The 14,516-nt window shown below is 42.0% G+C and overlaps 1 protein-coding gene across 1 annotated transcript in view; it reads left to right on the top strand.

Annotated features, from left to right (window-relative positions):
- Nucleotides 1-14,516, top strand: part of LOC132888443 (protein unc-13 homolog C-like) — a 567,940-nt gene that overhangs the window by 274,804 nt on the left and 278,620 nt on the right. The window contains exon 18 of the mRNA XM_060924493.1: nt 5,004-5,137. Coding sequence (XP_060780476.1) covers nt 5,004-5,137 — 134 coding nt within the window. The remainder of the gene's footprint in view (nt 1-5,003; nt 5,138-14,516) is intronic.

The raw sequence follows: 14,516 nt of genomic DNA, 5'->3' as shown, positions 1-14,516 counted from the left end.
GATACAGAGATCACACAAACTCACTATTCATAAAATCACACATGTTGAAATTTATGGATCTGGTCAAATTCAGAACAGCACAAATAATGTACAAAGCGAGAAATAATCTATTGCCGAAAAATATACAAGGAATGTTTAGTGAGAGAGAGGGGGGGTATAATCTAAGGGGAGACCTAAATTTTAAAAAACAAAGGTTCGAACAGATATGAAAAGCATGTGCGTATCGAGCTGTGGGGTGACTTTATGGAACAGACTGGAGACAGAAATAAAACAAAGTGCAAATATAAATCTGTTTAAAAAAGGTACAAAAAATATTTTTAAACAAGTATATAGAAGAGGAAGTATGTTAACGGAGGATGCTGAGGGATAAATCTATAAATAGAATAGGGTTGATTGTTATATTAGAACTAACTTAGTATATGGTATATATTTATTTATGGGGATAGTTTATATATTCATATTTACAGGGATAGGTATGTAGTATATATTTATTTTTGTAATTATATATTTATATAAATATTTATGAAGTGTATATATGGTATATAGTATAGATAGATAGATAGATAGATAGATAGATAGATAGATAGATAGATAGATAGATAGATAGATATTTATGAAGTGTATATGAATGTAGTATATATTTAATTTTGTAATTAAATATTTATATAGATATTTATGAAGTGTGTGTGTGTGTATGTATATATATATATATATATATATATATATATATATATATATATATATGGTATGTAGTATATATTTATTTTTGTAATTATATATTTATATAGATATTCATGAAGTGTATATACACTGTAAAAAAAATCCCGTTGTTTTTACGGAAAAAAACTGGCAGCTGGAGTCACCAGAAAAAATCCGTAAAATATACAGCAAAACGGTAATTGCTTTTACAGCACAGCATGTACATTTTACAGTTTAAAGTAGCAAATATAACAGAAGTCCAGTGTTTTATATGCTGGATTTAACTGTAAAATGTACAAGCTGTACCGTAAAAGTAATTACTATTTTGCTGTATATTTTACGGATTTTTTCTGGTGACTCCAGCTGCCAGTTTTTTTCCGTTAGAACAACGGGATTTTTGTATGCTGGTTTCAATGATCTACTAGACAGATATTTTTTGGGGGGGGCTTTTTTCACCTTTATTGAATAGGACAGTGTAGAGACAGGAAATGAGCTAGAGAGAGACTGGGAAATGACCTTGGGTCAGAATCGAACCCGGGTCCCCAGATTCACGGTATGGCGCCTTAGTCGACTGAGCCACGACAGTGGCAGTTTTTGTATTTTTTTTAACAGGGCAATTATGTAATTTTAACTATCACATTCTGTTTTAGTATTACAGTTTGTCTGTGTTTAAACTACAACAATTTGTAAATTCTACAAAAAAATATGATCAATTCAACATATTCTTACTGTTAAATTAACAGTGGTATTTGGTTAGGAGTTTTACAGTATATTGATGTAAATTACACACTGCTTCATTGTTTTTGTATTTACAGTTTTTTTATGTCATGATTTTACATAAATTCCCTGTTAATTCTACGGACATTTTTTACAGTGTATGGTATATATTTTTATAGGTGTATTAATGTAGTTTGGATTTCGGGGTAGTTAAAAAGGGGTGGGAAATTAAAAAGTATTGTACTTCTTCCCACTCCTTTTTCGAACAATGTGCAGTGTTTTGTAATGTCTTAGCTCTTTATGTTATTTTATTTTTTTTTTAATTTCTCGTTTTCTTTCTTTTGTATGTACAAATAGTTACATACATTTTTATACATGTTCGAAATAAATAAATTCATTCATTCATTCATACCTATACTAATACCAATACTGATAATAACAAAAATGATTATACCATTAATGATAACGATATTGATGACTCTGATGATACCTATACTAATACCCATACTGATAATGAAGACATTGATAATACCATTAATGATGATAATGATACTAATGATACTGATACTGATGATACCTATACTAATACTGATGATGATAAAGACAATTTCGATACTGGCAATAGTGATAATGACTAACAATAATGACAATAATATGAATGAAGATAATGATAATAACATTAACAAGAACAATAATGTTGATAATAACATGCTGAGTTTTATGTTTATGATGTTAGGATGTTTAAATAGTCTGAGGATGGCTGAGTGGAGTACGTAGAGCCGTATCAGTGAGCACGTAGAACCGTATCAGTGAGTACGTAGAGCCGTATCAGTGAGTACGTAGAGCCGTATCAGTGAGTACGTAGAGCCGTATCAGTGAGCACGTAGAGCCGTATCAGTGAGCACGTAGAACCGTATCAGTGAGCACGTAGAGCCGTATCAGTGAGCACGTAGAACCGTATCAGTGAGTACGTAGAGCCGTATCAGTGAGCATGTAGAACCGTATCAGTGAGCACGTAGAGCCGTATCAGTGAGCACGTAGAGCCGTATCAGCAGGTGTGGTCATTAAAAATGAACGTAAGGTGCCATGAATTGCATGTTGACTGATTAGTAATGTGTACTGGAAGTGTACGTGTCTCAGTGCTCACTGAAGTGAATTGCCCACTCTCTCTCTCTCTCTCTCTCTCTCTCTCTCTCTCTCATTTAGAGCAGTTTCTTTTCACACTCACGTGACTACTCCACACTTGTGAATACCATTGTGTGTGGAAAATTTAAGCTGAGGGTGCCAGACCTCATCATTAAACAGGCTGAGTGTTCTAGAACCAATCATGAAACAGGCTAATGGTTCTAGAACTCAACATAAAATGGGCTGAGGATTGTAGAGATCTTTATGAAACAGGCTGAAGGTTCCTGAACTGAACTTTACACAAGCTGAAGTTCCTACAAATCTAGCAAAAGCAAGATTGAGGTTTCTAGAACTGTTTACAAAACAGGCTGAGGGCTCTAGAACTGACAGTGAAACAGGTTGAAGGTTCTGTAACTGACAGTGAAACAGGCTAAGGCGTCTAGAACTGGTGACACAGGCTGAGGGTTCTAGAACTGATGGTGAAACAGGCTGAGGGTTCAGTAACCGATGGTGAAACAGGCTGAGGGTTCTGTAACTGACAGTGAAACAGGCTGAGGGCTCTAGAACTGACAGTGAAACAGGCTGAGGGTTCTGGAACTGACAGTGAAACAGGCTGAGGCATCTAGAACTGGTGAAACAGGCTGAGGTCTCTAGAACTGATTGTGAATCAGGCTGAGGTTTCTAGAACTGACGTTGAAACAGGCTGTGGGTTCTGTAACTGACGGTGAAACAGGCTGATGGCTCTAGAACTGACAGTGAAACAGGCTAATGGTCTAGAATTTTAGGTGAAACAGGCTGATGGTTCTAGAACCAACAATGAAACAGACTGATGGTTCTAGAACTGACAGTAAAACAGGCTGAGGTCTCTAGAACCAACAGTGAAACAGACTGAGGTCTCTAGAACTGACAGTGAATCAGGCTGATGGTCTAGAATTGAAGGTGAAACAGGATGATGGTTCTTGAACCAACAGTGAAACAGGCTGAGGGTTCTAGAACTGACAGTGAAACAGGCTGAGGGTTCTGGAACTGACAGTGAAACAGGCTGAGGCATCTAGAACTGGTGAAACAGGCTGAGTTCTCGAGAACTGATTGTGGATCAGGCTGAGGGTTCTGTAACTGACAGTGAAACAGGCTGAGGCATCTAGAACTGGTGAAACAGGCTGAGTTCTCGAGAACTGATGGTGAATCAGGCTGAGGCGTCTTGAACTGACAGTGAAACAGGCTGAGGTCTCTAGAACTGATTGTGAATCAGGCTGAGGGTTCTATAACTAACTGTGAATCAGGCTGAGGTTTCTAGAACTGATGGTGAATCAGGCTGAGGGTTCTGTAACTGACAGTGACACAGGCTGAGTTCTCGAGAACTGACAGTGAAACAGGCTGAGGCGTCTTGAACTGACAGTGAAACAGGCTGAGGTCTCTAGAACTGATTGTGAATCAGGCTGAGGGTTCTATAACTAACTGTGAATCAGGCTGAGGTTTCTAGAACTGATGGTGAAGCAGGCTGATGTTTCTAGAACTGACAGTGAAACAGGCTGAGGGTTTTGTAACTGACGGTGAAACAGGCTGAGGCTTCTCGAACTAGTGAAACAGGCTGAGGGCTCTAGAACTGATAGTGAAACAGGCTGATGGTTCTGTAACTGATGGGGAAACAGGCTGAGGCTTCTGGAACTGGTGAAACAGGCTGAGGGCTCTAGAGTCTTAGGTGAAACAGCCTGATGGTTCTAGAACCAACAGTGAAACAGGCTGAGGTCTCTAGAACTGACAGTAAAACAGGCTGATGGTTCTCAAACTGACAGTGAAGCAGGCCGATGGTTCTGTAACTGATGGTGAAACAGGCTGAGGGCTCTAGAACTGACAGTCAAACAGGCTGATGGTTCTAGAATCTTAGGTGAAACAGGCTGATGGTTCTAGAACCAACAGTGAAACAGACTGAGGTCTCTAGAACTGACAGTGAAACAGGCTGATGGTCTAGAATTGAAGGTGAAACAGGCTGATGGTTCTAGAACTGACAGTGAAACAGGCTGATGGTTCTAGAACCATAGCTGTAAAATCACGGTGCTCTATTTACAACTTGCTCCGTGCTGGAATTAATCTTCTACTGTTGCCAAAAAAGAAAAAAGAAAAAAGATGATGATGTTACAGATCCAGTGATGTGGCTGGAATGTAGCCCTGCATTATTGATGAACTTCTTAATGAGGTGTTCAGTGTGGGTTTGATATGAGCTATTCATGCCAGTGTGTGTTTGACTGCATGTGTGAGAACCAGAGCCTGTTAGTTCCTGCCCCGAGGAACTTTCAGACTCGAGCGTGGTGAGAACTCAGCGCTGAAATGTGCTATGCTTGAATCCTCTTTTCGTTTGAATTATTGAGAATGCCTACAGGAGAGAAGATGAGGACGCTGGGAAAAGAGGGGGAAAGTACAATGTCTTCATTAATCTGTTTTTTTTTTCTGTCTTTTTGCAGACAAAGAAGCAGGACCTGCCACGTGAGGAGCAAGGGCCGTCCATAAAGAACCTGGATTTCTGGCCAAAACTCATCACGCTGATGGTGTCTGTGATCGATGAGGACAGGATGGCGTACACACCCGTCCTCAACCAGTACGGAACCCTGACATGCCTCATTCCTTTTATAGCACAGCAATTTACCAAAGATTACAATTTTGTTATGGAGTAAAGAACCAAACATCTTCATGTTTATCAATTTAATATTCAGGAACGATGTTAGTTCCTGTTCTCACTTATGTTATGGCAGCCATAAACATCCTTTCCCTCACCAGCCTCTCTCTTACCCCTTTTCCACCAAATCAGTTCCAGGGCTGGTTCGGGGCCAGTGCTGGTGCTGGTTCACAACTCGTTCAACTTGCGAGCCAGCTGAGAACCAGTTTGCTTTTCCATAGCTCGCGGTGCTAAGGGAAGCCATGTCATTACGTCGCTGTATACGTCAGTTACGTCGCTGCGTTTGCATAAACCTTGGCGCGAATATCGAAGCAAAAACAACACGGAAGAAGCAGGAGCAGCAACAACAATAATAATAATGGATGACTTCGCGTTTGTACAGCTGCTGCTTCTCGTCACTTAAAAATGGCGATCTTTTGCGGTCTTGTTATTGTTGTTGGTCTTAACGACTCCGCCCCCCCGCTGACGTAAGTGGTTCTTTCCTCTGGCCCAGCAGAGAGTTGGTGCTAGCCTGGAACCGGTTTTTCTGGCCCCAGAGCCAGTTCTTTGTCAGTGGAAACAGAAAACCCGGTTCCAAACTAAGCACTGGCCCCGAACCAGCCCTGGAACTGCTTTGGTGGAAAAGGGGCATCTGTAAGAAAGAAAAACGTCACGTTACCGAGAAACCACGAAGCGTAAACTGCTCCGTCCTGAAGATGTCAGAAATCGTAAAGTTTCTTAAAGTTATAGTTTCACCTCTGACTGTTACAAAGTGCTGACACTGGAGATTCCTTCCATGTCAATGAGCCGTTACTATAGAAACAATAACGTATCAGAACAAGTGCATTAATATAAACTGCACTACAGTCAGAGCTGCTCTTATAGAAAACTAATCAACACCTTCTAACCAATCAGAGTCCAGAACTCAACTGTGGTTTAAATGAGGTTAGTTATAAATGTTAAGAGCTACACAACAGCGCTCTTTCAGCATCGTCTTTCAGAAAGTTTGCTTCCTGTTTGTCTCATAATGATGATGTCACACCCTCGCAATATAGACAAGTTTCATACTAAAGATCAGCAATGAGTAATGATCAGAGAAACAGATAAAAACATAGACAAGAAAACATTCTTATGGTTTTGAAAACAATGTAAATTATTTCTTTTATTTTTCAAATGCATTATTTAGAAATTTTCAAGGACTATATATTTATATACACATACGGTACAATACTGTGCAAAAGTCTTAGCCCTCCACCCTCCCTATTTTTTATACAAACTTTCAGAGCTGAAATATTCAACAACATCCTAGAAATGTATTCCAGTTGCTTTGATTTACTTTCAGTATAACTTGGATAAATCGAGCCAGACAAATTTCTTCTTCCTAATATCATATTACTGGATACTGTTACATTTTCCCCCACACATGTACACATTCTGTCTGGATTTGAACTGTATTTGTGTAGTAATACAACAGTTTTGAAGAACTAAATTGGACCCAGGATGGAGCCCTGAGGAATGCCACATGTGACCAGAACCAAAGGAGGTCAATAAGCTTCCAAAAGAAACTGAACATTTCATATTTAAATATACAGTACTGGGCGGCACGGTGGTGTAGTGGTTAGCGCTGTCGCCTCACAGCAAGAAGGTCCGGGTTCGAGCTCCATGGCCGGCGAGGGCCTTTCTGTGCGGAGTTCGCATGTTCTCCCCGTGTCCGCGTGGGTTTCCTCCGGGTGCTCCGGTTTGACCGTAGGTGTGAATGTGAGTGTGAATGGTTGTCTGTGTCTATGTGTCAGCCCTGTGATGACCTGGCGACTTGTCCAGGGTGTACCCCGCCTTTCGCCCGTAGTCAGCTGGGATAGGCTCCAGCTTGCCTGCGACCCTGTAGAACAGGATAAAGCGGCTAGAGATAATGAGATGAGATGAAGAAGTGAGTGTGACAGTCAGAGTGTCCAGAAGAACTGTGGCTGGTTCTGTAAGATGCTCAGTAAAACCTACAGCTCATTTCTGCATAAAACTGCACTCACTGGACCTCAGACTGCTATTTTTATTTTTAAAGCAAAGGGAATTTCGTCTCACACCAAATACTGACTTTGTTTCATTTATTATGGCTCACTGATTCCTGTTTTAGTATTTTTGTAATGTTGAAACATTTCATTTCATTATTTTTAAGCCATTTTTGGTCGGCAGCATTTTGTTACACATGCCTAAGACTTTTGCACAGGACTGTACATGTATTCTCAGGGTATGTTTCTGAGTCTCAGGGCTAATTCAACTCTAATTGTGGCTATAAAAATGACAAATAGCATCAAAACAGGGACAGATGACTAATTCTGTTAGTTCTGCTGCTCTTTCACTCTCGACAGATTGTGAATGTTTTATCTCAGAGTTACTGTTCCGAATAACGCTTTTGTTTTTTTAATTCATTATTTCTCTCTAATGTGACGATGCTGTCAGTATAAACCAGAGGGAAACATTTCATTTTTCATTGCGATGTTTTTTTTTTCTTTTAGGAAAATTACATTTTGCCATTTTGCCAAATTATTAGGACAGGAAAACAACTTCTGACTGCTATTAGCCTCGCAGCTCGAATATGCAGACATAAAGAAGGAAACTTTTCTGGGCTGATTTTCTGCATTTGGGACGCTGTATGCATTTAATTGCTGTACTAATGATTATAATTACAAGAAGAAGAAAAAGAAGGGAGGGATCAGAGTCAAATATTGTGCGTCATTTAAGAGGGCTGCAGCGGCGGTAGATGGATGCAAGTGCAGGAAGGCAGTGGTGAAGCATTACTATCAGAGCCGGGACTTGAGCTCAGCCAAAACTGATCCAGACACCAAAAAAAAAACCAGGGTGAAGGATTTTGTAAGGGATTAACATCAGGCTGCCAGGTCGCTCCGTTGTGTGTAGCTGTTGATGTTGATTTTAAAAGTAACTCAGTAAATGACAGGGAAATGAATACTTAAGTCTGAGTGAAAAATACTGTCGTGAGCATGAAGCGTGAAAAAGAGTCTGGAGACAGAAATCTTAGTTTCTCGGTCACTGAGTCTGTGCTACTTGTTCTCAATTGAGGTATTTCACCTGACGTCACAGGGTCACGTGACACCCCGGTGTCCGCCATTTTGAAGGTCAAGCTATCTAATGTCAACAACATAGTAGCTAGTATGTTACTGTAGCAATGTTTATGTTCAGTCATTTGGATGACTGTTAAAACCTTTCAGTCTCAAGTTTTTCCTTTACTGTATTTACTAGTTTACTGTAATTATGATCTGGCAGCTATTTACACCGGATCCAGTGTAATGCTCCCCCTCAAATTAAGCAGCACGCTCCGGCTTGCTCCCGGAGTGCTCTGGCCGAGGTTCCAGAGCGCGCTCTGGCTTGCTCCCCCTCAAATTAAGCAGCGCGCTCCGGCTTGCTCCCAGAGTGCTCCGGCCGAGGTTCCGGAGCGCGCTCCGGCTTGCTCCCCCTCAAATTAAGCAGCGCGCTCCGGCTTGCTCCCGGAGTGCTCCGGCCGAGGTTCCGGAGCGCGCTCCGGCTTGCTCCCCCTCAAATTAAGCAGCGCGCTCCGGCTTGCTCCCGGAGTGCTCCGGCCGAGGTTCCGGAGCACGCTCCGGCTTGCTCCCCCTCAAATGAAGCAGCGCGCTCCGGCTTGCTCCCGGAGTGCTCCGGCCGAGGTTCCGGAGCGCGCTCCGGCTTGCTCCCCTTCAAATTAAGCAGCGCGCTCCGGCTTGCTCCCGGAGTGCTCCGGCCGAGGTTCCGGAGCGCGCTCCGGCTTGCTCCCCCTCAAATGAAGCAGCGCGCTCCGGCTTGCTCCCGGAGTGCTCCGGCCGAGGTTCCGGAGCGCGCTCCGGGAGCAAGCCGGAGCGCGCTGCTTAATTTGAGGGGGAGCAAGCCGGAGCGCACTCCGGCAGCTATTTACACTGGATCTGGTGTAAATAGCTGCCGGATCATAATTACAGTAAACTAGTAAATACAGTAAAGGAAAAACTTGAGACTGAAAGGTTTTAACAGTCATCCAAATGACTGAACGTAAACATTGCTACAGTAACATACTAGCTACTATGTTGTTGACATTAGCTAGTGCTAACAGCTAGCTGCTAGTACACTGCTACACCACAGACACCGACCCTAATAATACAGTTCTTGGTCATTGCCTGGTAACAGCAAATTTATAACGGGCCATGTCTCAACAGACTAAGAAGTTATTTCACTGACATTTAATAACATTTTGTTTATCCTGAGGACCGAAAGTAAATGAAAATGTGAACAAACCTTAGCTGTAATAAGATGGCGACCACCGGCTCCAGGAACGACCCGCTGATGTAGGCATGTTACCCAGCCTGACACAAAATATTTGTAGGCATCCAAACTCTTATACGCTTTCAGATCAATACCTGTGTATGGCGATGGGTTTTTAACGACATAGGTATACAGATCATGTGGGCCGAAGTCAGGTAAAGACGAGGGCTTCGTGTACTTCCGTACGTCAGTGAACAATCCTGGTGGAAGCAGGTAAACGTCATTCTCTAAGCCTGCTAACCTCAATTTTTGCAAATATCTCTCCCTCTGCTCGCCCTGTAAATGCCCTACGTCGCTGGATAGTGAAGGTGTTTTCTGCATCTCCCTCCTTTTTCTTTTATGTTTTTCGCTTGTCGCCTTCCTCGCATTCAAACTGATTCGAGCCGTGACGTCCAAAATGGCAGCCTAACGATGCATCACATGACTTGGTCACATGGGTGAAAAACCTCAATAGATAGCACTGGCTTGACTGGTTTATTAGCATTTGCTAACACTACTGATGAACGCTACACCGGTTGGAAGGTGACTTCACTGCTGCGCTGACTCGCGGTTAAGCTCACGTTGGTCTTCAAGGAGGTCTAGGGCAATACATTTTTGGTCCCTCCCACTATAAATCAAAATCTGCTTGGTTAATCAGTCATCTGTTACTTCGTACATAAACATACACTGCCATGGCCTTCTGTCCTGGCAATGAAGTTCTAACCAATGAGTGAGCAGCTCAAAACTCTTCTCAGCCTAGAGACAACAAACAAAACAATCTCATTGGATAACTCGATTTTAATGTATTCAGGACAGGAACCCTTTCATTTCTGAAGATAGAAGATGAGGCAAAATTAGAAGAGAATAATGGCAATGGAATTATGAAAGAATGAAAGAAATTAAATATAGCATTTGAAATGCTGATATGTTTGGGCTTCTCTGAAGATGTAGAAGGCCTTGATGGTTCCCCTCTGCAGGAAGGTTTATCTACAGGCAAACGACACACAATAGCATCAGACAATCACAGAGTTGATGTACAGGCAAGGGTCATTCAAGGTGCAAACAGGATGTCAGAGGAAATACAAATCAGAGTCAAGTAAAACGAACACAGATTCAAGAACCAGAGGAGCAACACAAAATACAAGGCTTGGTAATGTGAGACACGATGTACTATGCGTATACTTCACAAAGTCTTTGAGTTACCAGAGTTCTTATCTGCGTGCTGTGATTGCGCTCTGATCAGGAACAGGTATACGTAGTTAGTTCTTGCGCCGCACGCTGCACCCAAATGTGCATGGATGAGAGTAACAGTTGGAAGCACGCAAAACACAAACACAAATGCACACGGACGTGACGTTGTGTTAGTTTTTGATAATATGTCTGTGAAGGTTCTCAGTCATCCAGGTCATTGTAAGCCATAGGTGCTAAAGAAGGCAACTGGACTTGCTTGAAATTCTTGAAGACGTTTCACCGCTCATCCGAAAGGCTTCTTCAGTTCTGTCTGACTAGTGGGGAGTCCCAGGTATTTATCCTCTAGTGGACCAAAAGCAACCCTAAGGAGAGTTGTTGAGGTCACATGGGTCTCAGTCATCCTGTAGGTGTTAGGGTCACCGGAGGCTGGGTGTGAATGGCGTTAGCAGCCTAAAGGGTCGTTAGGGTGATCTGTGGGTTGTTGACTCTCTCTGCCATCATGTCAGACATTGAAGTCAGCAGAGTCTTGGTGTGGATGTGTATTCAGTTTTCTGGGAAGTGTGCCAAGGACTGCATTGTAGGTGGCTAAGTGCTGTCTCAGGCCCTGTCCACACGGCAACGGATTCAGGTGACTCCGATACAATTGCTTATCGTTTAGGCCTGGCGTCCACACGGCACCGGCGTTTTGGGTGCCCAAAACGCAATCTTTTTGAGAACGGGTTCCAGAGTGGAAAGATCTGGCAACGTTGCCGTTGTGAAGTCGTCTGGATGAGTAAAACGGATTTGTTTACGATGACGTCACAACCACATGACTGTGAGTGCTTCACGCCGGGTAGAAGTGTAACGAATATCACCAGGAAAAAGCTTTACAGAGCACTAGTGAGAGTGAAACACGAGCTTAGATATTATTATTATTATTATTATTATGTTCAGTGTTAGTTCACAGTAGTAATGCAAGAAGCAGAATAGTGACAGTAATAGTGAAGCAAAAACATGCAATTGTACAAACACTGCAGCTCTACAGCAAAATATTCATTTATGAAATGGTCTGATTCTTAACACCAGTAGTGCCAATGAGCTTCTCATTGCGATGCGAGTTGTCAACAAATCCTATAACTTGGTTCATGAAACGCGCTTACAAAATATTTTCACTGTGAATATTTATTGTGTAATGGTGCAAAGTGAGAGAGAGAGAGAGAGTCAATCCCGCCAGCAAAAATAGAGAAAAAAAGAGCGATCTCACCTCTTCAGATGTGGGTTTAAGTCCTACAATACATTCCTCAAAAAGGGCGTAGAGGTGCAAATTAATCATTATTTAATTAGCATTCAATTTATTCCGGACCATTAAAGACACCGCCTTCCGCGTAGAATCATAGGTCATCCTCGCCGCCATTTTGGAGAGGTCAAAGCGGAGAATAAAGATTAGCTGCGTTTAACTGTACCAACAGGTTTACCGTCCAAACGAGATCACATGGGATTACCTTTCACAGGTAAGACTGGAAAAATACTTTTCATTGTATTTGGTCATTATAATGTAATTTTACAAACAGATTTTCCTGACTTTGTGGCTAATATGCATCCTTACTACTTCTATTGTTCTGGTGTCTCCGAAGGGACCGTCTTACAGCGCCCCTAGAGGTGTGGCATGTGTATTGCATCGTTTTCAGCAAGCGTTGCGTTGCCATATGGACCTGATATTTTACTGATTGTTGCCCATTTGGACGCGATATATTTTTAAATAACATCTCGTTGCCGTTGTCGTGTGGATGTAGCCTCAGACCACCTCCTCTGTTCAGTGATGGTCGTTCCAGGAAGACAAAGATGGCTTCTTTTACTCCTCCTTCAAACCACCGGTCTTCTCTGGCTAGAATGCGTACATTGCAGTCCTGAAACGAGTGTCCTTTGTTATTGAGATGAAGATAGACTGCAGAGTCCTGGCCTGAGGAACTGGCTGTCCTGTGTTGAGCCATGCACTTATGAAGTGGTTGTTTCATTTCCCCAACGTACAGGTCTGTACATTCCTCACCGCATTGAATTGCGTACACTACACTGTCTAGGTATTCTGTCCTTAGGGTGGACCGATTTCTGCCTCCGAGTGTTACTGGGTCTGAAGTGTATAGGGATGTTGTGTTTGTAGAAAAAAATCTAGCTTTTGACAAATTAAACAAAAATAGCTCTGGAAATTGGACAGGTTTTTTTTTTGGACTTGACTCTCGACTAATCTGTTCTCACCAAATTGTTCTCAGAGTAGGATAGCTCAGAGAGAGAGAGAGAGAGAGATATTAGAGCTGCTCTTCATTTCCTGTATACCATGAAACTGCAGCTATGTTGCTATGGAAACACAGCGAGGGCTCGCATTGCAGTTCAGCTTCATTAGCCATTAAGCGAGAGTCTCGCTCCGCTCTGGAAACTTTCTTCCCCTATCACATCCGGACCACTACTATTAAAAACGAAGAGCCAATCCTGTGGGTTCGGGCCTCGACTCGGGATCTGTAAGGAGTGAAAAGTTTTAATTTGTTCTCTGAGAGTGGAAGAGGTTATCTCCGGAGGACAGATTAGCAGATGAGTTATGAAGTCGAGTAATGGGGCGAGTAGTGGAGGGAGAATCAGGGACTGACTGATATTTCTACAACTAACTAGCTGTAGGAGTTTCTGAGAGATCATTGTGGACTAGTGTGGAGCCCAAACATCCATCTCATCTTATCGTGTGTGTGTGTGGCATCGTATCCAGGTGTGTCAGGATTTTGATAGATCCTGCCCAGATGTTATGATGCCATCAGTCACATCGTAGCTAAATACAAATGAAACTATTATCTCACTTGTGTACGGGGTGGATTTATTGATTCTGGGGACATAAATATAACTGTTTACCTTCATTTTCCCTCAAATTCCACTTCATGTCATCCTTAAGAACACTATCACCTGTGGAAAAATCACTGTAACACACACACACGAGTGGCTTCCTGATTTCATAAAGTGACAAAACCCAGGGTTTAATAAATAATTAAATGTATTATCAGTAATATTCATGAAAAACAATTCTTCCACCATGTGATGCAGTGCATTAATAGTAAACCTTGGTTGCTAAGCAACATTACAGACAAAGGTTAGCACAGTTCATGGCTCATGTGTAAGGCATGCATTAATTACAGAATTCAATTAGTGTGATGATGCGTGCATCCCTGATTTCAAGTCAGATTTCAGAAGGAAAATTATCCGTTTTATACAACCCCAATTCCCAAAAAGTTGGGACAAAGTACAAATTGTAAATAAAAACGGAATGCAATAATTTACAAATCTCAAAAACTGATATTGTATTCACAATAGAACATAGACAACATATCAAATGTCGAAAGTGAGACATTTTGAAATTTCATGACAAATATTGGCTCATTTGAAATTTCATGACAGCAACACATCTCAAAAAAGTTGGGACAGGGGCAATAAGAGGCTGGAAAAGTTAAAGGTACAAAAAAGGAACAGCTGGAGGACCAAATTGCAACTCATTAGGTCAACTGGCAATAGGTCATTAACATGACTGGGTATAAAAAGAGCATCTTGGAGTGGCAGCGGCTCTCAGAAGTAAAGATGGGAAGAGGATCACCAATCCCCCTAATTCTGCACCGACAAATAGTGGAGCAATATCAGAAAGGAGTTCGACAGTGTAAAATTGCAAAGAGTTTGAACATATCATCATCTACAGTGCATAATATCATCAAAAGATTCAGAGAATCTGGAAGAATCTCTGTGAGTAAGGGTCAAGGCCGGAAAACCATACTGGGTGCCCGTGATCTTCGGGCCCTTAGACGGCACTGCGTCACATACAGGCATGCTTCTGTATTGGAAATCACAA

Source organism: Neoarius graeffei, chromosome 6 (assembly GCF_027579695.1).
Source record: "Neoarius graeffei isolate fNeoGra1 chromosome 6, fNeoGra1.pri, whole genome shotgun sequence".
NCBI lineage: Eukaryota > Metazoa > Chordata > Actinopteri > Siluriformes > Ariidae > Neoarius > Neoarius graeffei.
The sequence above is the reverse complement of the archived record's forward strand: the minus strand, read 5'-3'. Positions and strand labels throughout refer to the sequence as shown.